Source organism: Rhinolophus hipposideros (assembly GCF_964194185.1).
Source record: "Rhinolophus hipposideros genome assembly, chromosome: 19".
NCBI lineage: Eukaryota > Metazoa > Chordata > Mammalia > Chiroptera > Rhinolophidae > Rhinolophus > Rhinolophus hipposideros.
In genome coordinates, this window is record NC_138065.1 from 12587951 (window position 1) to 12611774 (window position 23824).

General features: G+C 42.6%; 2 protein-coding genes across 3 annotated transcripts; one reads left to right on the top strand and one right to left on the bottom strand.

The window, feature by feature from the left end:
- Nucleotides 1-1928: 1928 nt before the first annotated feature.
- Nucleotides 1929-15338, bottom strand: ATP5PB (ATP synthase peripheral stalk-membrane subunit b). 2 transcript variants are annotated; one of them, XM_081025025.1, is made up of 8 exons: nt 15095-15235; nt 14803-14839; nt 13853-14041; nt 10756-10901; nt 8532-8695; nt 7939-8064; nt 3356-3535; nt 1929-2337 (listed from the first exon to the last, which is right to left on the bottom strand). In XM_081025025.1, exons 1-8 carry the CDS (start codon nt 15132-15134, stop codon nt 2260-2262), a joined length of 960 nt encoding a protein of 319 aa, XP_080881151.1. In that variant the 5' UTR covers nt 15135-15235; the 3' UTR covers nt 1929-2259. The 2 variants fall into 2 exon arrangements, with proteins under 2 accessions (XP_080881151.1, XP_080881152.1); XM_081025026.1 differs by lacking the exon at nt 13853-14041 and having other exon boundaries at nt 15095-15338.
- WDR77 (WD repeat domain 77) lies at nt 15328-23629 on the top strand. The gene is made up of 10 exons (XM_081025024.1): nt 15328-15612; nt 15833-16018; nt 17034-17175; nt 17445-17494; nt 19699-19769; nt 19909-19963; nt 20437-20508; nt 21206-21314; nt 21844-21912; nt 22504-23629. Exons 1-10 carry the CDS (start codon nt 15498-15500, stop codon nt 22661-22663), a joined length of 1029 nt encoding a protein of 342 aa, XP_080881150.1. The 5' UTR covers nt 15328-15497; the 3' UTR covers nt 22664-23629.
- Nucleotides 23630-23824: the final 195 nt, after the last annotated feature.

Here is a 23824-nt window from a genome sequence, read left to right on the forward strand (position 1 = left end):
AACACCGATGTCCTTTCATGGCTCTATACTTAGCTCTCCTTTTTCCAGAAACACAGTTCCTCCAATATTCTAAATCATGGTGAATGGCACCTCCCTTTTTTCTCTCAAGCAAGAAACCTGTGACTCAACTTAATGCATCCCTTGTTCCATATTCTCCGCACCCGTCCTACTATTGCCTTTAGTATTTCTCATTCCTTCTTTTCCATCCACACCGCCAAGGCCTTGAGGCCTTCAATGCCCTTTAGCCAACATCCTCTCTCCAAACCACCCTCTATTGTTGCTAGTGATTTTTCTGAAACAAGCCTCGCATCATTCCTCTGCTTAAGGCCTTTTTCATTGGCGTCCTTGTCCTCAGAACAAAATCTAACGTCTAAGCATAGCATTTAGGGACCCTAACATTATGTAACTCCTTGTGATTTCTTTCACTCTTAATTAACTTCTTGAGAGTATAAAAACGTGACTTTCCTACATTGGCTTCTCTACAATCAGAAACGCTGCTCCTCCTGCTGGCCTCTAAACCCCGCCACTCTTTGGATTAACTGCCTTTCAAATACCAGCTCAGCCGACTTCTTTTCTGACCTGTGGCCTTTCTGCTCTCTCCATATTTTACTGGATGCTTTCACTGACTTCTTGGGAGTAGGATTAAGTTACTCGTTCAGCTTAACATTTGATAGGATAACTGTGGTTTGTAATATTGTCAACTTGGTTAGGTTGAACTACACTTTCCAGAATTCTCTTCCCTGATGTTCTAGTCAGAGTGAGCCACAAGAGATTCTTGAGGGCCGATGTGAAGCAGCAACTATTTTGTGCATGTTGTTGGGATGTTGGCTCCCGGGCTGTGGCTGGGCCTGCAACTTCCCAGCCTTTCTCTGGATAGGCCTTCAGCTTCTCTGAATCTTTGGTGTAGGTGTGTGTGATAAAGGGCCTGGAGTTTTGCAGGACAATCAAGGTCAGAGGTAATAAAAACTGACATGGATTTGTTTGTGCTTGTGATTTCCTCATTCCTACCCTCTCGCACTTTACACCCATTTTCCCTTAACTGCCTGTTCTGTGGACTTCCCACTCTTGTATCAGAAACAAAGATAACAGCCTTAGACTGCTTCATCAGCTCCCACAATAGCATGAAGTCTAATCCCTTATATATAAACATGTATCTATTAATAGCAGTTGTTCCTGACTGAATGCTGCTAGTTATTCGTCCTATTGTCAAAGCTCACCTTTGTCATCCGAAGTCTGTATTGTATCATACATGCTTACGGCCTTTCCAGCAGATTTTTAACTCTTTGAGGTAGGGACTTTTATCTCCATATGATCAGCGCAGGATGGTGCTTAGTATGAACTAGGTGTTTACAACTGTTAAATGAATAATGTGGGGACACCCGTTGTCCCTATCAAAATCTCTGTTAAGTAACAAGAAGATGCCAATCTGATGTCTATAGATGAATACATAGCCATCAATAAATATTTACCCAAATGATTGTTACCTTAAGTTAAAATCCTAGGAAATCAATGAAAATAGCAATTACCCATGATACATACTTTCAAATATTTCCTACCATGTAAGTCGTCCACTTGTATACAGGTAAATAAATCCTTAAAGTATGGCAGAATTAAATGTAGACAAACCTATGGGCGGGCAGAATTTTCCCATTTATCTGCTCGTTTCTTAAGACTGATTTTACGGTACGTTGAGTCCATATTTTCTATAGACATACTACTAAAATGATGATCAAGTCAATGATAATTTGATATACAATAATATTTCCTTATTTTAATACTAAAAAGCTTTAAATTTCCCATAATCAGTTAGCCAGAAATAGCTTACCACTAATAGTCTCATAAACAAGGTTATCAGTTCAATGACATCTTTAATTTTTACCCACATGACAAAGGTTGAAATATTTGAGAAAACTATGCAATTTGAAAAATCTTGTTTCAATGGTCAGTTTATTGCAAGATGGTAAAATTACAAATTTAAACCATAACTTGGTAGTCTTTAGTCAGGTACCAATTTATTAAGAGCAAACTGTTTATTCAAAAGTGATTATGGAACATCTCAAAATACAGAGCAAGAAGGACAAGAAATATCTCACTGGCCAATAGATTGTTTTAATTCTTTCAGTATGTGAAACTCAAGCATTTCATTTTTAAGTAGGATAAAGTGTAACTTCAGTAGGCCGCAACACAGAAAGACTTTGTCACATGGTTTCCATTTAGTCAGTCAACTGTTTCTAGCTGTCTCAATCGGCATAGCTGCATTCACAGAACTGGCTGTGCTTGGACCTTCTTTGCAAGCAGCTTTAGATCTGCAATGCACTTGGCAATTGTCTCCTTTTCCTGGGATAAGGAAAGGGAAATCTGGTTAGATCTTTCCAAATCACAGACGGGTATAAACACCATAATTCTAAAGGATCCATCCTACAAGACCTTGAAGTTCCTACACAACCTCAAGATGAGTTACTAGCTTAATATGATAGTAATTATTTAACTATTTAACAAGGGGAGATGCAATTTATTTTAAGCAAATCCAGGGAATTAGTTAAAATCCCCTGGCTCATAGCTTTTCTGAGTGAAACCTACAGAGTTCAAAGCCAGATACTCCTGTAACCATGTACCATCAATGTTAGCTTGTACAGCTAACAGCTGCTTGAAAAATACCAACCTAACAAACATCATAATACAGAAACGTTAAGAATGAAAAGAATTTTTAAACTTTTTTGTATTTTCCAAGTTTCTTAAATAAGCATATTTTTATGTAAAAGATAGTTTATTAAAAATAATTTATTAAGTTTATAATTTATTTATAAACTTATTAAGTAAAATAATTTATTAATTTATCCGGATAAGAAAAAAAATGACATAAATAAATAGAAAACATTAATCTTTTAAAAAGGAAATAAAGTTTAGGTAAATAATAGAAAACATTTCTTTTCTGTTCAAGACCAATAAATCAGGCAGCTGGGAAAAAGAAATGGAATGAAAATCACAGAATTAGGAATGGAACGGGCTCAAATATAGCCTTGTCCAGTCTCTATGTTTTACAGAGAAATTAAGTATGTTGGTTAACGTTTCTCCCAAATGATGGAACTGAAACACAAGTCTGCCACAACCAGTGTTTTGAACAATCTTTCCACTCTTTTAACCTATGAGGTCAGAGACCCTTAACCAAACTTTGAGGAGGAAGGCCACCATGGCAGTAATGCAACCTTTTCTAGGTTATCTAGAAAAATGAACCAGGGCCACCCCACTGCCTCTAGCTAAGGAATCGTTGCCTATTCATATTCTAACTGAGCCATCCATCAGCAGATGCTTGCCAGACACCCAGCCAGCTCCAGAAGCTTTCAACATCCCGTACCTGCTGTGCAGAGATGCTCTGTACCACGTGCTTCTCCACCCAGTTTATCATGTGCTCTTGTTCCTTTCGACGCATCATATTCTGCACAGCGATCTGATAGTCCAGGCGATTCTTTACCTCCCTGTATACTCTATGCAGCCGTTCCCGGTAAGTAACCTCCAAGGCCATAGCAATGTTATTCTGAAGCACAATTAAGAATGATGAAAAGTATTTGCATAGTTGAAGGATCACTTCCACTCTGAGGATTCTACCAGTTAGAATACCCCACCTTTCTTGCATTTTATGCAAAATTCTTTTTAAATATATACAGCAGCAAGTCTCCTCCGGCCCCACCCCCCATAGGCCACCAACTTCCTGTTTCTTGTATTCCCTCCCAGAAATATTTGATAAACAAAATATAGGTATATTGCACACATACATCACTAATTATGCCATGTAGACCCACCTCAATTTTAAGTTACATTGGATTCTACAATATTGGTGTCCCATAATCCATAATTTATTTAACTAAGCTCTATTAATAAATTAGGTTGCTTCCAATTATTTCAGCTATAAATAATACTGTATATATTGTATGTCTTTGCACTTACATGTGAATATTTGCTGGGTCAAATAATAGCTAACATCTGCTGAGTACCTACTGTGTTCTAAATACTATGTGTCCATTCAATTAGGTCTCGTATCACACCATGGGATAGTTACTATTATTACATCCGTTTTACAGTGAAGAAACTGAGGCAGAAGCTAAGGAACTTGTCCAAGGTTAAAGAGCTAATCTTGTGAAGCCAAGCTCTGAATACAAGAACTTCAGGTTACAAATCCCATGTTCTTAAAGATCCATTTTAAATTATGATTAACGTTTCCAAAATCCTCAGAAAAGCTGTACATTTCATTCTCCTACCAGCAACACAAATGTGATACTTTGAACACTGATCTTTTGTTTACAAAACTTTTTAATTCCCACTATTCTGATAAGCAGGAAAAAAAATCACTTTGTCATTTTCTATGGAGAAAATTTACATATTTAGAAGCCACTTACATTTACTTATGTCTTTATGAATTGTCCATATCCTATGCCTAGTTTTCTATTGGAATGTTGAGCTCTCTTAAGATAACTAACCTTTGTTGTCACATAGAATGCATGTATTCCTCCCAGCTTGTCATTTAACTTTGTTTCTGATATTTTTACATGTAAAATTTTTAAATTTTTATGAGATAAATCCAACAACTTTTCCTCCTGTAGTTTCCACATTTTTATTATTGAGATGTATAATTAACATACATTGTATTAATTGCAGGTATAAAACACAATGATTTGATATTTGTATATACTGTGAAATAATTACCACAATGAGTCTAGTTAACATCTGTCACCTATACAAGTTTCTGGATGTTGTTGTCTTTATTAGAAAGGTCTTGTCAACTCCAAAGGTATTGTATTTCTTTTCACGTTCTTTTTTTCTATTTTTTATGGTTTCAGTTCTTACTTAAGATCTTTAATTAATTTGAAATTTATTTTAGTATGAGGTAGAAGGTAGGAAACAAACGTTATACTATCTACAAAAGTACGTTTGTCTTTCCTCTGCTAAGATGAAAATGCCATCTGTCTCAATTGCCTTCCACGTTTAGGTCTCTCTTTAGACCTCTGCAGCTGTTGTGTCAATCTGACTTTCTATTCACACACTGTACCACACTACTTAAAGTTCCTTACAGTTTTATGGGTTTTAGTATTTGATAGGACTGTTCCTCATGACTTCATTTTTTCAGAATACTCCTGGATATTCTTTTTTACTTTTTCTATTAATAAGCAGTTTGGCCAATAATCACCACCCCCATCTCTTAGTATTTTCTTCCCAGGAATGTTGTTACATTTAGAGATTAAAGGAGGGAGAATCGGTATCTTTATAATGTGTAGTCTTCCATTCTATGAACAGCGTTCTTAGAACCTTATACCTCACAAATATTTTACAAAGTAAAAAAATTATACATTTCTAGTTAAGTTTATTTCTAGGCATCTTTTCCTAAAAGGTGCATCTTCTTCCAGTACATTTTCTAACTATTTGTAACAGAAAGCTACTGATTTTGATTTTGTTTATTTGATATTAATTTTATACCTAAACACCTTGCTGAATTTGCTTATTGTTTTAAGTTATGTTGACTCTCTTAGGTTTTCTAGGTATATAACCAGGTAATCTATAAAAGTAAGAGTAAGTTTGTCCTTTCTAAATTTTAATACCTCTTATTTCTTCCTCTTCTCTAATAACATCAGCTACTACATCCAGTTCACCATCATCTTAATGGTGACAGGGACATTGTCATCTTCTAATTCTGCAATGAGATTCCTTACAGGTCTGTTAATACAAAGGCTTGAGATATTAATCTCAAGTAGGCCCTTAATACTTCTAAGTACATTTCTTTAGTTCACTCACTCCTGCTCTTCATTTTCCTCCAATCTCTAATATATCCTTGACTATTTTCACTCAGCAAATGACCTTCCTCCCTTTCACTGAGAAAAGGAAGCAATAAAAGAATTTCTGCAAACTTCCACCAGCACACAAATCAATCTGCCTGAACCGTTGGCCTTCCTTTCTGTATCTACGGCTGAACTGTCTACGCTTTTGACGGCAACTCCTGCCCTTTTGAGTTCTATTCTAAGCCCTCTGGCCTATGAAGGACGTCACGCCAGCACATTTCTTGCATTCATTGCTCTCTCTACTAACTTCTATCAGATGCTAACATACTCTTCATTTTTTAAAAAAAACTCTCTCAATTCCTACATCCTCCCATCCTAGCTACTAATTTCTTTGCCCACCATTACAATAAAACTCCTAGACAATTTTGACAGTTGTCTGTACTGACTCCAATGTTTCTTTCCATTTTTTTCTTCAACCTACTCCAATTACTTCACGAAAACAGCCCTCACGAAGGTCACCAAGAACCTCCATGTTGCTAAATCCAATGGCAAATTCTTAGGCCCTTTACTCCTTGAACGTGAATAGGGCAACTACAAATCGAAATAGTCCTTGTTTTCACCTGTTTTTGACCTCATGTTCCAGACCTGCGGCTTTAAGTGCCACCTGTCAGCTCAGGACTCCCAAATCTCCTTACTGGAATTCTCCCCCATCAATTCCAGACGCATATATTCAATGGTCTGCCCAACTAATCTACCTCGCTAACTCACAGGCGTTTCAAACCAATGCACACAAGACCAAAGGCTATTTGCAACAAGGCAATCAGAGTGACCTTTCAAAAGGGAGGTGAGATCCTATCACTCCTCTAAAGGCTTCAATGACTCTCATTCAGAATACAAGTCCAAGTTTTTGCAGAAGCCTGTAAAACTTCACATGATCTAGCCCCTGGCCGTTCTCTGCCTTGCTTGCTTTTATTCTTCACCTCACCCATTCCACTTGGACTAAACTGGCCTCCTTATTTTTCCTTCACTATACCAAGCAAGCTTCCAGGTTTAGGGCCCTTGCAATTGTTCTTCCTTCTGCCTAGAATACTATTTCCCCAGAAATCCACACAGTTTACCCCATTACTTCTTCAGGTCTCTGTTCAAATATCACTTTAGCGGCCTTTCTAGACTGTTCAATAAAAACAGTAACTCCCTCCTAAAATCTCTTTTCCTTTCACACCAGTTTATGTTACATAGAGCACTTATTATCACGTCTGCTCAATTTTTTTTTTCTGTCCATCTCGCAAACCTTGGCTAGCGGACTCCATGAAGATGGACTTTGTTTTGTTCTCTCTGTATTCCCAGTAACTGCCTTGACCGGTGTCCACACAGGAAGAATTTAATAAATATCTATTAAATACATGTTTCATAAATAAATAAAAACTTAAACAACTATCATTTGATTCTTTTGAAAGAGCTACATCTTCAAAAGCCAGATTTTGTTTGTGTGTACGCATTATATATGAGGCAGAAAGCACTCTCTGGTTGTAACCTAAATATGCATGGAAACAAGTTTCAAAATTTTCTGAGGTTTTCAAACATTCATGGGCTTAAGAATCTTTAGAGATCTTGTTTTTAAAATACAGATTCTTGGGTAGCTCCCAGCAGAGGTTCTGACTGATTCCACAGTCTTGCAATGGGGCCTAAAACCTATACCAGATGACCATGCGCATGTGGTCCCGAGACCACACTACGAAATACTGGCTCAGAGCCTTACTACTTCAGATACCGACTTGACCTTAGCATCTCAGTTTTCACTTAGAGGTGCTTCTATAACATGAAATTGCAATACAGGACATCTCATTTTAAATACCAGGCATAACATACTGAGCTCCAAGTGAATAACAACAAAATACTCGAACATATTCCTAAAGATGTTTGTGTGGATCCAAAATGTGCTCTTTTATTCTTTCTAATTTTAGAGTACTAATTCTAATTATTTATCCACTTGATAGATAGGTCTTAAATGTCTAAGTAGCTGTAACTGCCAACCACCACTCAAATCTTCTCGTCTAAATAAAATATGCTCAACCTATTCAACTATTCCTTATATAAGAAATTCTAAATTTTTGTTTTAAATGCACACAAGTGAGTAACTTCATTCTCTTTAGAAAGTTCTGACACCTACCCTCTGGACATCAAAAAGGTAATGGCGCTTTTGAACCAGTGCCTGCTGTGACTTCTCCAGATTAATTGCATCCTGGATGTATTTCATGGAAGCTTGCTTCGCCTCTTCTAGTTGGGCAATTTTTTGCTGCAATTATGATATTTATAACAAAGGTCAGTGAAAGCACCAAGGGTAATAAAAGCAAATTCATTTGATTCTTCCTCAAAGTTATATCCCTCATTTACAAAAACGACCACATACACACAAATAGGGAGACACGAAGAATTGTCAATAACAACTACGTAATATATTGTTGAATGAACGAAACTATAGAAAAGCTGGAGAAAGTTTGGTAAATTTTAAAAAATTGATCTCAACTTGTGATTTCAAATTAGTAGCGAACAATAACACCTATATAATGCATTTCTAATTAGTTTCTAATTATATATATACTAATACTATATATATAAATCATATATACTAATAGTATATATATAAATCATATATATTAAATATACATGTGAATATATCTACATTCATACCAAAAACATCACTTGATGGGCTTGATGCTGCGGCTACAGTCTAAAATGAGAAATAAAATTTATGGCTCTTACCTCAGTGAGTTTATCAGCAAATTCCCCAATAGAGGCACCATATTTTTTAACTACATAGACAAGCAACCCTATTGTTGATACGGCAGAGATGGTCTCTGGTGTAACCACATATATTTCTTTGGATAGAAAATATAGGATAAGCCCAGTTCCGAGCACATAGGGTCCTAAAAGAAGAAAAAGTTACTTTATGGTGGATATGATAGATCTAAAAAGGAAAGATAGAAAGATACTTCTACATTTGATTAGCTGATGGCAAAGTTAAGTAATGATTTAAAATAATTAGATTCAAAGACAGAAGCAGTATGGTAGAATTGCAAGAACAAGAATCTGGACTCAAGGAATTTGACTCTGCAACTTACAAGAAACTGATCAATATAAATAATCTCTGAGCGTAGTTTTCTTGTCTGTAAAATGGGACCAGTACCTTTTTCACAGGGTTGATGAAATAGAGAAATAATTAGAAATAGAGAAATAATAGAGAAATAGAGAAATAAACTTTCAGAAGTAATTTGTGCAGCAAAATATACAATTTATTGAATGTGAACATTGGACAGGATAACATTTATCTACTCTTGCCTATTTTTATTGAACAGGAACCTGACACTGATCATAAGCCAAAAAACCCCAACAAACAAAAAACTATAATATGTGTGTGTGTGTCTGTGTGTGTATGGAAGAATTAAATATCAGGACTCTCAATCCCTGTAGCATCTAATTCTAATGCTTCAAATATGGCTATCTTTTTTTTTAACCAGCACGAGCTCTGAAATGACACTAACCACAATGTACATTTCTTTAGGATTTTCCTCTGTGTCTCACAAGATGCTAAGCAGGGACAAAACAGGACTTTAGGGCAGCATTTTACAGTATTTCTGAGCAACATTAGTACCAAATGATGCTAGGATGTATTACGAGAGTAAAAGGATTATACAGCTGACTATTGAACAATGCAGTAGGAGAGTGGGAATGTTAGGGGTAACAACTCCCCTCCACATAGTCAAAAATCACATACAACTTTTAAATCCCCCTAAACTTCACCAACAGCCTACTGTTGACGGAAGTCTTACTGATAACATAAACAGCTGATGAACACATATTTTGTATGTTATATATTATACTATATTCTTACAATAAAGTGAGAAAAGAATATCATAAGGAAAATACATTTATAGTATCTATTGAAAAAAATCCGCATATAAGTGGACCCACACAGTCCACAGTCCAAACACATTTTTCAAGGGTGAACTGTAGTCTCAAATATATTTTACCCAGTTTCCCATACAAAGTTGCAACAGTTTTTTTTATTTGCCTTCAATATATAAATTTTAAATGTGAATTTGCAAAAAGGCCTATCATATATAACATTTTAATCATCTACGAAGATCTGGAGACACTAATGGTTATTGCAATTTCAGTTAGGGAAATGCTATTTTAGGCGACTCCCTGGAGGGTTAAAAAAACAATCTTTGGTTTCCAATGTTCCACAGTCATAGCAATATTTGGGTATAGCAAGAAAGGCAGTATGTATAATAGAAAGAACATTGAACTTAATTGGAGAACCTGATTCAAGTATAATTCAGTCACTAAAGAGAGAATGAATCTTGGCAAATCTTGGTTTTCTAGTTTTTCTGGGCAATAAAAATGTCTTCATAGGACTGTTAAGGATTAAACAACATTAAATGCAAGCATACTGCAGTATAAAAATGCAAGGTTTCAGAACAGTTTATGACCTTTTCAAAGGGGAAAAACATAAATATGACAATTTCTGTTTTCATGCTTATATATACAACTTAATAATCTCTATTGCTTTACCTGGCTCTATTTTCATCCACAGCTCTTTCCCTTACCTGACTGTATATAATGAAGTTACTCATTTCTTTATTGTCTATCCTACAAAAGAACGTATGTTCCATGATGGCAGGCACCTTAGTTAACCACTGTATGCCTAGAACAGTGCCTGGCACAGAGTAAGCATTCAGTAAATTTGATATATTAACAAATGGAGACAACGCTATAAAATCAAGTTAAAATCTCTAACAAATTTACTCCAAAGCCAAGTTAGAGTAACAAAATTGTTATATTTAATCACTTCCACAATTCATTTTTAAAAATAGCTGACTTGATTTTTGTGGTGAATGTGGAAGAGGTAAGAGGCCACTAAAATCCTAGGGTAACATAAACTATACCACCCAAACATATGATCAAACGCTGGGCAAATGCTCACCTGTTACACCGGTTTTAGGATAAAGGAACTGAAAGAATTCCTCAGGGATCAGCCCATGACGAACTTTCCCCCCATATTCAGGAAGCGGTGGTACAGGGGCCTGACTTGGCTGCCCAGTGTGAAAGATCCTTGTTGCCTGCAATACCCTACAGGTAGCAATGACACAAGTTCAAAGCCTATTCTTTAAAGAGAACACAATGTACGAACAATTAGTAGAAACAATGAATAGGGATGAGGATTGAGGCAGTTTCTCACAGTCATAATAGAAAGAGAACAGACCAGGAACAGGACGGTTAGGGACCAATAATTAGCTGTGTGACAAGGACAATGACTTACTTAAACCCACGTGTCACCTTCTACTCAATACTAGAATCCCTTCTAAGTCTCATCAGTCATCTATCTAGCACCTTCTATGTTTATTAGCACTGAAATACATAAGTACGTAGACTCTGCAGCCAGACTACTTGGGTTCAAATCCTAAACCTGCCACTTGACTTTGAGCAAGTGACAAGCTTTTGTAATTTCCAATTTCTCTAAATAAAGTGGGAAGACAGGATATGACCATATAGGATTGTTGTGAGAATTAACTGAGTTATTAACACATGGAAAGTTTAGAATGGTGTTTGGCATATGGTAAAGTTCTATGGAAGTGGCTAGCTAATACATGTCCACTGGGTGGTGAGCTCCTTGATGGCAGGAAATGTGACCTTTGTGAATATTCTCTGTGACGGGGTTCTAACTAACCACTATGTGAAACGTTTTTTCAGTGTGGGATAGCTCTATGTTCATCTTTGAATTGAATTGCTACGTATGTCCTTGAAACCTCCATCCATTGATTCTAGTTTTACTTTTCTCGGTAAGAAAGACAACATTCACGTGTCTGGGTGACACATCTGTGTCCCCTCACAAGCCTGACTGTCCACAAGGAGCTCTCTGGTTGTGTTTATAAAACCGAGGTATACAAAACGTAGCACAATATTCTAAATACAGCCTGACCAAATCATTCATTCTACAAATACATGTTTTGAACTTGAACTATTGTACTATTACCATGGATTTGCAAATTATTCTTGTATTAAAGTAGCCTAAGGTTGCATTTTAGCAGTTATAGCATACTGGTGTCTCATTAAGCTTTTGATGAAATAAAATCCTCGAGGTCTTTTTCATACCTGCTGTCAAGCTTAGTCTCCTTCAAATACTCAGTATGTTTTTGTCCCCTACCTCTCCACTCTCTCTACCTCTACTCTTGCAATGTAAGAATTTATATTATTTCATTGATTTTGGTTCATTGCTTGTCTTTTAAATGTAACTTCTACCCCACCAACTTTGAAATCTGAGATTCATGCTCGAGATTCTTTCATTGAAATCAGGGTTTCTCAAACTCAGCATTACTGACATTTTAGGCCACTGACAATTCTTCGTTGTGGAAAACTATTCTGTGCACTGTGAAGTGATTACCAGAATCCCTGTGGCTTTTATATCTTAGGGGCATCAACCGTAGGTAGCAGGTAGCATCCCTTCTTATCCGGTGGTGACAACCAAAATAATCTCCAGACATTGCCAAATGTCCCATGGAGGGAAAAAAAAAAAATCACCCCAGGTTGAGAACAACTGATTTTAATCATAGCGCCAGAGAACTTGCTTTAGGCTGACACAAACCCTCTCCCCAACTTGTTGTTTTAGAGTTCAAGCTGTCATCTTCTCTGGCCTAGACTCATTAACAATCAAAACCCTCAAATACCCCTTAAATCAGCCCCCTCCCACTGCTGACAATGCTTTTAAAATGCAAATCTGACTTTAAAACCCTTCAACAGGCTCTCTCCTGCCTACAGAAAACAGACTACTTAATATAGCTTACATTTTAGCACCTGTCAAGTTTTAAATGCTCACCTTAACTTATTCTCCTGCCTTCCAGCCACATGGAACTACTCAGAGCTCTCAAAAACAAACAAGAAAAAACTAAAAAGATGCTTCCTGCTGCTCCTTCTGCCTGGTATGCCTGGAAAGTGATAACTGCCAAATCCAACCAGCCTTCAGAACATCTCAAGTAAATCCTTTATGAAGGCCTTCCAATCTTGGGCTAACATTCATTCACTCCACAAAACATTTTACTGACATTCTACTTCTGTCAGGCCCTGTGAGCACAGCAAGGAGTAGACAAAGCCTCAGCTTTCAGCAACACTCTAATGCGGGTGTGGGAAGTGTGAGTGTACAGGTCCATACACAATTTCAGGCAGCTGTAAGTTCTAGGAAGAAAAATGGAGCAAGGTAAGGGGGCAGGCAGCAACAGAGTAGAAGAAAGGCATTGTTGGTAGGAGGCCAGAAAACATTTGAGCCAATGACCTGAGGAAAAGAAAGAAGCGCAAGTACAAAATCGTGAGGCAAAAATAAGCTTGGACATTTTCAGAGGAACAACAAGAAGGTCAGTATGGCTGCAGAATAAGCTAAAAAGACAATGGAAAGAGATAAAAAAAGAGGTAGGATGGGATCAATTCATTTGGGGCCTTCTGGGTCATGTTAAGTTGGGATTTTATTTCAAGTGGGATGGGGAGCTCTGGAAGGTTTCTGGGGGTTGGGGTGAGGACGGACGGACATACTCCCTATGGCTAGTGTGAGAATGGGCTGTAATGGGACAGCCTAGGCCAAAGTTGGTGGCGGTTTATATACTCCAGTAGTTGTGGTCAGAGTCCGGATATAACCTGGTGGAAGAGCCCTTCTGATGTATTAGATACGGAACGTGAAAGAAAGAGAAACCGAGATGTTCCCTGTATCTTAGGTATGTATTTTATTTCTTGTATTATGATTATCTACTTGTCTGTATGGAATCTTTTTTCTCTAATAGTCAACTATAGCCTCCCTTGACTGCCTATACAAAAAATTACAGATAGATGAAAGCCACCTTTTCAAGCCATAGAACAGGTACCAAATTTTGTAAGATTCAGGACTAGTTTGGAACTAAAGAGAAATTCCAAAGAAAAATGATGTTCCGTGAAATATTATCAATACCAGCTGCTAATATTTACTAAGCACACATCATCTACCAGACACTGTTTTTCCAGTTTCACAGGAATCAAGTCTCTTCATTTTCATAACCCACAATGTGCTATTCTCTCCACTGGTAGGTGAGGAAACGGAGGTCACACAGCTGGTGCGCGGTGGGGCCAGGTGTATCTCTTTCTTCTCGCTTTGGAGTCCTCCCTCCAAACCACCCCTCTGCAGCTGCCTCCTCCCTGGCTTGTGTGCGCTCCACGAGGGCAGGCACTCCGTCTGACTCATCTTCCTCTCTCTGCTTACGTGGGAGGCAAACAAAGAGTTGCTGAAATCGATGCATTTCTCTGACTCTTACGATTCGGTGGTAAAAGTCAGGGTCTGGGAGACAGACCGAAAACAGCATGCTTCATCGTTTCATTTAACGAAACTCGTTAACTCGTACGCAGGATAGAAAACAGGAAGCGACAAAGGAACAAACAAAGTAAACGAACTCGCGGACAAACAACAGTAACAGTGGTTCCCGGCGGAGAAGCGGGGGGAGGGGGAAGAGGGTCCAACACATGGCGCTGGAAGGAGACTCGTCCCTGGGTGGTCAACACAGAGTGCAATACGCAGAGGCCGTCCTACAGAACTGTACGGCGGGAACTTCATGTTACGCACCAATGTCACCCCCGTAAAGCCAATCAAAAACGAAACAAAACACCGGCTCTTGGGTGTGCGCGCTAGGAGCTGGGATTCGGGCCGGGGCAGCTCCGCACCTCCGGCGAAGGTCACACGCCAGGGGGGCGGGGCTTCCAGGACCGCAACTCCAACCCCCACTGTAGCGGGGACACGTCACTCACTCGCTTCACCTTTGCCATCGGGTTACCCGACGGCGTTCCGGGCAGTCACAAAAAGCACCCGTGTTTGAACGAGGCTTCGCCCGTCCCCAAATTACCTAAATTACCAACATCACCCAAAGGAAGGTACTGTCTGGCCTAAAGCTAAGGGCGGGTCGCCGAGAAGCGAAACGCGGCACGGGAAGCACGGAGGGCAGCACCGCACCCGCTCACTCACCCGGCACCGACGAGGGCCGCGTTCCTCACACAGGGCGCTGCGAACACAAGGCACAGGTCAGCACGGTCCAGGTGAACTCGGCTCTGCCCCTTCCCCGACCACTCGGGCCATGCACCCGTCTCCGGTCCCCCGAGACCCCGGGGTCACCTTCGGAGCGGCGCTAATCGCTCCTCCCCCCAGGCCCGAGCTTCGCCGCGCCTTCCTCCACCCCCTTTCCTTCCACTCCTACCACGTCACCCTAGACACGCTCCTTTACAGTCCGATAGCCCCGACCGGGGTTTACACCTCTCACCCGCTGTGGCGACGGTGGAAAGCACCACCCGGGACAACATGGTCAGCGAGGGCCGACGCTCGGCTGTCTCTGCGTCCGGGTGACCTGGACAGGGAGTCTATTAGGGGCAGGAGCAAGATGGCCGCTCGCAAGTCTCGCGAGAAGAGAACGTGAGCCCTCGGTCCCTGCAACCCCGGCTCGAGTTCTTATTCTCGCGAGAAGAGGTACAGACGCCGGCGAACTTGTTGCCCCAGGGAACGCGGACTGGGAGCGTAGAAGCAACTCTCGCGAGATGGAGAGCGCCTGCAGCCGGCCGCTCTAGAGGGGCGGAGGCCCAGGGGAGTACCACGTGGGGGCTGCCGGAGCCGAATCTCCGACGGGCGTCCAGTTTGGCTCTATCGAGGTTGGGGCTGGAGCTGTGGAGATGCGGAAGGAAACCCCGCCTTCCCTCGTGCCCCCGGCGGCCCGCGAGTGGAACCTTCCCCCCAATGCGCCCGCCTGTATGGAGCGGCAGTTGGAGGCTGCGCGATACCGGTCGGGTGAGCCGAGATCCCGGGCCTGGGCTCCCTCGTCCCGGCTCGCGGGGTGGACCCTTCGCGAGCGCGATCCTTCCCGCCCACCCGCGCCCGCGTGCCGTGCTGACCCTGGCCTCGCGGGGCCGAGCTCAGACCCAGCCCCGGCCTGCGCGGCTCTGAGTGCGGTCGCCATGGAGACGAGCGCTCACACCCCGCGCGCGCTGACGGCCTGTACCTCCCGTAGATGGGGCGCTCCTGCTGGGGGCCTCCAGCCTGAGCGGCCGCTGCTGGGCCGGCTCCCTCTGGCTGTTCAGAGACCCTTGTGCCGCCCCCAACGAAGGCTTCTGCTCGGCTGGAGTCCAGACGGAGGCCGGAGTGGCCGCCCTCACCTGGGTGGGGGACCGAGGTATCCTAGTGGCTTCTGATTCAGGTGAGTCCCTTTCTCCTCCGCCCCACGGGGGGCACGGAGGCCATGGGGTACCGGTGGGGCCGGGTTTAATCTTTAAAGCCCCACAGGCGGTGCTCGCGGGCGCTGGAGGTTGTTGGTCCCCAAGGAGAGCTGGGTAGGGGGTAAACACCTCTTCTGAGATTCTGAATCTCTAATAAAATCCACAACAAAAGGAAGACATGGGTTGGAACCACTTTCCTTCTGTGGAACCTCCGCCATGTGCCCCAGTCCAGACCAAGGATGAGCTTGGTCTTCACGTGGTGCTGAAGCCAAGCTGTGCTTGTCTCTTTCCATTTCTTCCCATTTTCTTCTTTTTAAATGATTTCGTTCTGCTGTCTTTGTTTTAAATGTCAGGCTCAGCAATGGGGCCTGAAAAAAAGAAAAAAATCAGAATTTGGGTGTGGGCAGGCATTGCATGGAACCATAAACGTGGATACTAAAAACTGAGCTTCTCTGACAGTTGAGCTTGAACACTACACATCAAGGCAACTTTTGAGGGGTTTTCTGTACTTAGCCAGTCACTGTGCAAGACAGTGAATTAGTCAACATTTTTTTTTAAGACTCTGTAAGACATTTATTCAACTTGTTCAACAAATATTTATTATAATTGGGAAGACACAGCCTTCCACACTGGACTATGTGATGCACAGACAATTGTGGAGATTTCATCAATTTCTCCTGGGAACTTATTTTCCAATGTTTTCTTACTGGACGCAGGGTAATGGGTTTGACCAGCCGTTCCATCGGTCCCTGTCTTTTTTCCAGAAGCCTTCCCCACCTAATTGTCTGGACTGTTATTAGGAAAACAGTAATGCCAGCATAATGCCGAATGGCTTGGAAGATAGCTAAACCCACTAATGATACGGACTCTGGTTTTAGAGGAATAACTTAAACGTTGTTAGTTTAGTGACGATGGACTCCTCAGATCCTAGAAGTGAGTTCCTGTCTCGGTTTAATCCAAGCTTGTTTCCCTCACCCTCCATCCCACCCCTAACAGGTGCGGTTGAATTGTGGGAGCTGGATGAGAATGAGACACTCATCGTCAGCAAGTTCTGCAAGTATGAGCACGATGACATAGTGTCTACAGTCAGTGCCCTGAGCTCTGGCACACAAGCTGTCAGCGGTAGCAAAGACTTCTGGTGGGTTCTTGTTCTCATCGCTGCTGTCTCCAGGTCCTCCGTGGGTGTCTTCACTATCCTGTAGCCTCATCAAGTAACGTTTTGGGCTCATTAAACTAATTATGACATGTCTATAAGAGTTCCTTGGAGATATTGCAATCCATTGTCAATAGATGGTAACAGAAGCCCAGTAGGCAAAGGCACAGGACATGTCAGTGAAAGGAAGTTCTTGTATTTTTCTGTAGATAGTGTGGGTCAAAATTAAGTATCTGTTTTCTTTTGCTTCTTAGCATCAAGGTTTGGGACCTCGCTGAGCAGATGGTACTGAATTCATACCGGGGTGAGTGGCCTTTTTTTCCTTTTTAGTCCTGGCCTCAACTGTTTTGATTTTAGTCTCCCCTTCGGGCTCTTTGAACTTGGCTTTGATGTTCGGGGCAGCAGGTCCTGGCTCTCCTGCCTGATAGTTTTCTTCCCAAACTGTAGGCAGGCCCCAATGTCCAACCCTTACCCTTTTCTTAATTTCCCTACTTCTGTGGATGTCCTCACTACCTACTTGGTCACGCGAGGCTCAGACTCTCGGTCCTCTTCCACTCCTCCTGTCTCCCCCGATCAGTTGGTCACCTAGTTCTTTTGAATCTTTTTCCATTTGGTCAATGACCTTCCTTTCCATTTCTTATGCTCCCATTTACTTTTAGGTTTCACCTCACACAGAAGGTGGCACTCATCTCATCTCTCCACTTGTAATTTTTGGTCTTTCGTTGGTTTCCTGTGGCTTGCAGATTAAAACCCCATTTTCTTCTCTGCCTCCCTCCCCACAAGCAAACTGCACTCGCTAAACCAAATCACAGTAGATCCATGGCATTCTCCAAGTACAAACCCTGAGGCTTGTGAATCTTGAACTTTTGAATATTCGCTTCCATAAAAGTTCCATTTTTCTGGTGAGAACTATGCCTTTCTATTAGTGTTCCTTTTTCTGCTTATTTTCATTAACAGTGCTAGCAGCTGACCTTTTTTTGGGGGGAGCCATTTTTCGTGAAGACACCTTATCTTCATGAAGATACGGTCTAGAACATTAATGGGTGTGTGGCTAAGGTTCATTCAATGACCAAGTGCCTTCCTCTGCCAATATTAACTTCAAAGTGCATGATTCACATACATCCAATAAAAAAATCACAAACTCATACGTATCCTGGACCGTCAGGGTCAGTTGCAAATAGTTAAACAATAATGTTAAAATGCCAAGTCTACTCTACTTGCCATTTGATTCTTAAACATATGATGTGATTTCCTGGTCAGTGCTAACTCTTTGTCAGCGCTTCCCCCATTTAAGCTTTTCAATTAGTTCTTCGTGTTAATGTCTTATTCCCCCTACTGAATACCAAATCCCTTGAAAGTTGAGGAACCATGTATTCTTCAGGTCTTTTGTGTCCCCCCGCTCCCCAGGGCTTTTTTCAAGTGAGCAATGAATTCGTGTTGACTTTCCATGGATTCTAGGGCTAGGGAAGAACTGTGGAAGGTATTTGATCCCATCCTTCTGTCTCAGGGCACAGCTTCATCCAGCTGACCTCAGAAAGTCTGGTTCTGTGACTTTAGAGAAGGTGGTTTCCACAGCATATAATTAACATGTAGCAATGATCTTCACAATTTTTTAGCATGTAGACCTAAAAGAATTTTGAAATACTGCACCCTCTCCCACCTTTTTAAATTAGCTTCTATTTAAGTTTAAGTAGTTCCAAAGAAGATAATTTCTGGCCATATCACTTACTATATATTTATTTCAAGCATATGTTTGTCAGAATTTGGGATTTGCAGATTAAACCCATTTACATGTAATTTATGCAAAATGTCCACCAAATAAACCTAAGTGGCAAAACCCTTTCTACATGAAGCCAATTGGTCAAGTTAAACTTAACTTTGTGTCAGAAAAGGTTTTACTTCATTTTTAAATTCAAGTAAGCTTGTTAGATGTGTCCTTATGACAATCGTCATAGTTTTCAAAACTCTCATTATTAGACAGAAACAGAGATAAGCCGTAGAATCACACTTGTGTTTGTGGTGTGGAGGAAACAAAGCCAGCCCCCTTCACTGAATTCTACCCAGATGCTCTTTCTTTTGCCCTTTGGCTCTTACGGAGAAGCCCCTTTTGTTTTATACCTTCGGTTTTTATACTCCTGAGCACTGTGCCACGGTAAGATTTGGGATGGGGGAGAGAGATGTGTTCCTTCCAGGCAGTGGGAGAAGTGACTGTGAAAGCAGAAGTAGGAAAAGAGCACTGACAGATTATAGGCAGCCTCTTAGTTCAATTTTAGGAAAGAGAACATTCCAGAATTCCCTTAAAACTGTCAGTGTCCCAAACTCCCTTGAAAGTTTTTGTATGCTACCTGAGGCTCTAGGATGTCTCAACTATAAATTCCTTCACTGTTCTTACTCAGCCCCTAATTTCTCTTTCATCGTCTTTACTAATTAATTTTTCCCAAACTTTTTCGGTTTTCTCACTCCATCAACATTTCCTCTTAGGTTTTCTCTACTTTCTCTCCTTTACAGCTCACTCTGGGCAGGTCACCTGTGTTGCTGCCTCTCCCCATCAGGACTCTGTGTTTCTTTCCTGCAGTGAGGTGAGATTCAGTCTCTTCTTCCCTTCCCATTCCTTAACCACACTCAAACCCTCTCGGCCAGAGTCTAGTGTGAAGACCTCCTGGCCGGCAGCTGCTTCTTTGGATGCTGAAGCCTTGTTTTCTGTTTCTCTGCTTCTAGGACAGCAGAATTTTACTCTGGGACACCCGCTGCCCCAAGCCAGCATCACAGATGGGTGAGTCTGAGAGCCAGTGGCGGGCGAGCGGTACTAGGAACCTTCCTGAAATACGCTTTCCTTTGCCAGAGTCAGAGGCAGCATTGCCAGGTCCCCACTCACTGTGACATAAGTCATCCAATTACTTGCTTTCCCACCGAGGCTCTGCTCACCCCATTTTGTGCAGCGGGTACCAAGAGGAAGGATTGGGTTGTAAATCACCCTGGGTGGGTGATTTACTTTACATTTCCTGGATGGGTGAACAGAGGGACCCGAGTTGTTATCTTCACTCTTGTGCTTGAAACTTGCCTGTGACTTGTGTCCAGAAAGGGCAGGAGGCTGATGGCTACGCGTGGGTTCTGAGGGTCAAGGATGAGGCCATGATGCCTCAGCGGGGTGTGGGAAACTGAACCGAAGTGTTCCTGGGCTTTAGAGTGACTTCGTCTGAGCGGTTTCTTCCCGGAGCTGGGCTCCGACCCTCCTCTCCTTTGCAGGCTGCAGTGCCTCTGGCTACCTTCCTACCTCCCTGGCTTGGCACCCTCGGCAGAGTGAAGTCTTCGTCTTTGGTGAGGCGGCACATCCAACTGTATTGACTCGGGAAGGGGAGGGTGACGGCCGGGGCACTGACGTCGCGTGCACAGGCCCTCGGCTTCGCCTCGTTAGCACACCTGGGCACTAGGAGACGTATGCCGCTGGAGGGCTGGGGAGGTGGCGTGATCCCAAAGTGGTTCTAGTTTAACTTTGGAGAACATGATGTTTTTTTCCCCAGTAGATTGGAGTCCTGGCTCTTGTTTTCTGGGTGTGGCTACGTCCCTGGGCCACAAAGCCAGTGGATTCCTATGCAGCAGGTCCTCCAATAATGTCGTTTCATCCAGCGTTGTTTTTTGATAACGTTGATGAGATGCCATAGGAACTTAGGTCTTGCTTATATCGGCCTGTGGTAAAACTGGTTTTGTTATGTGTCATTTTGCTTAAAGTCGCGGAACCTAACGACGACGTTAAGTGAGGACTTGCTGCGTAGGGACATCTGTTCTCCTGGGGATAGTTATGGCTGTGCGTGTGGTGACATAGTTTGTGTTTAAATGAATAACCGCCTCATCCATTCATTTAATTTTCACAACCACCCAATTGCTCATTGTTCCGACTTGACAACAGAAGACACTGGTGCTCAGAGTGGTTAACTTGTCTTCGATTGCGGAACCTGCCTTCGAATCCAGGTCTGGTTGACTCTTAACCACTGTGTGTGCTCCCTCTTTTCTGCAGGAGATGAGAATGGGACGGTCTCCCTTGTGGACACCAAGAGTGCACGCTGTGCCCTCCGCTCGGCTGTGCACTCCCAGTGCGTCACTGGGCTGGTGTTCTCCCCACACAGGTACTGTTCTTTGTCACCAGGGCCTGGTAGGCATGAATGGGCACAGTGAGGGGAGAGGCTTACGTTGGCAACGCATTAGGCAATCAGGTGGTTCCTTAAAGCAGATACTGCTCGAGCTGAGGTTTCAGAACGTCAAAGATCTCTTCAGACTAGTCCTTTTTTGGGTTGTACAGTCTCTGTCCGCAAATGGCTGACACTCTGCCCAACACCCCAAATGTTTAATCCTGTGGGCTTCTAGGACTGTGTGGTTGGAAAAGTCTGTGTTTCTGGGTTGTTGCTAAAGCTCCCATAAGGGACCAGGTGGGATGGTTAGTTGCCAGGGTGATTGTCAGCCTTCGCTTTTCCTTGACCCTCATCTTTCCTTGGAACTTGTAATGTGGACTTGAGTGGTAGCCAGATCTTAACCCAACGTGGGGATCAGGGTACCTGCTGGGGGTCACTTTAGAGTGGGGGCTGGTGGCCAGCCCAGTCAGTGTTTGTCTTGGGACCTATGGTTTTACCTTTCACAGCCCTGTCCTTCCTCTCCTAGTGTCCCCCTCCTGGCCTCGGTCAGTGAAGACTGCTCACTTGCTGTGCTGGACTCTGGCCTTGCTGAGGTGTAAGTGTGAAGTGGAACCCTGGTGCTCAGGAATTGGGGAGGGGAGCAGTGGGTGGCTGGGTCCTTTCGCTCTTCAGGAAAGTGCATTGTCTCTTTCAAGGGGACTGGCTGACTGCTGACCATCTCCCTGTTCCTGGGGCTGACTCACAGCCACCTCTGTGCCTGGTTAGAGGAGAGCGTGGTGGGAGGTGGAATTGCTAAGTCTGGCATCACGACCGTCTCCCAGGAAGTCACAGTCTACACTTTTCGCATAAAGAGCCACATACATGAAATACAACCTGTTACAGGGTAAAAGGCACCAGACAGAAAGCCTGAATTGTGCCTCCTTCTTTACCATGATTTGCTGTCTCATCATCCCCTACCCTTGTTCTGGCCTCCATTTCTTCATCTTTGAAAGTGGAGCAGTGGATTGTACAATCAACGAAATCCCTGTGGATAGCTACACTGCTGTCCTGGTGACAGGGCCGTGCCTTTGGTTAAGTGTGTGCGACACCCCCTCAAAATGTGCCTTACAAGTGTTGGGTTCTCTTTCTTTCCCAAGTCCCTTTTTCCTCTTGTCTCTCACATGCTCAAACCTGTTCTTTCTTACAGGTTTAGAAGCCGAGCTCATAGAGACTTTGTGAGAGACGCTACGTGGTCCCCGCTCAGCGACTCCCTCCTGACCACCGTGGGCTGGGATCATCAGGTCATCCACCACGTGTTGCCCACAGAGCCTCTGCTGGCCCCTCGGCCTAACAGTGTTGCTGAGTAGATTGGATTTAAGACAGAAAGCAAATCCCCCATGAGCAGACACTCCTTTCACCCCTACCCTGTCAGTCTGTGGGACAACACAGAGCCTTTTGCAGTATGTCGATGGCACCATATCTGCAATTACTGGGCATGTCTCCGCTTGGGGGTGGCAGGATTCTGGGACCCTGTTGTCATAGGGAAGAAAAACTTTTTTGAAAATGGATATGTATGTATATCTGAGTGTCTGTGTGTAGAAACATAGTTTTAGGTGGTGGGGGGTGGAATAAAAAATCCATTCTCACATCGTTCCCAAGGCCTACCCAGCCCCCCAAAAAGAGTTCACAACAGGGTTTTATGCTTCCCATGTAGCTGTGCACGAGGAATTGGCTGTGTCTGGATGAGGTATGGGACATGGGTGTTCCTGGATTCTCGGACGCAGCTCATATACTCCTCATACAGATAGGAGCAACTTAATATTTTTATAGAGCTTTGTTTACCTTTATCATGGGCATTGCTTCCATCCTCAGAAATCCAGCCCAGCTCTCCTTGAGGAAGAGCCAGGACACTCACCACAGTTTTGTACATCTTGCCATTAAACTAAGTCAAATCCATTTTCTGGCTGAAAACCAGGGTGGCTGGTGCCTGTGTGATGCTCCCCTCCCCTCCGCCCACCCACGTGGAGTTGTGTATATGACAGAGGAGTGTTCTTCTGTCATAGATGCCATAGAAAAAAGTTTGGGGATGGTGGAGAGCTTAGAGGCATTTCAGTTACATCAAATACTGACACTGGCAGGGAAATGTCTTCCACTTTTTCTACCTGAAAACAGCCTGGGGCCTGATTTCCTACCTCTGGGCCCCTTTCTGTGGATATAGGACGTCTGAATGCTGTTTTTTGTGGGCTCTGAAGATTTTAAATTGCAGCATCAGAGAGAATCGGAAATACTGGCTGGTGAAATAAAAAGTTGAGGCTTTGTTGGTCTGTCTTTGGAAGTGTGTGTGTTATGTGCAGTTAGACACATTTCACTTAGGTGGGTCATCAGGGGTCAGTCTTACAGCCTATTATTACTATCATCATCATCATCATCATCATTACTACTTCCCCAGCTCCCCAGAGTGGCTAGTTGGAAGCAAAGCTAAACATTTGGTTACTCGGGTTGGTGGACTAGAATCTGTCAGTTAGAAA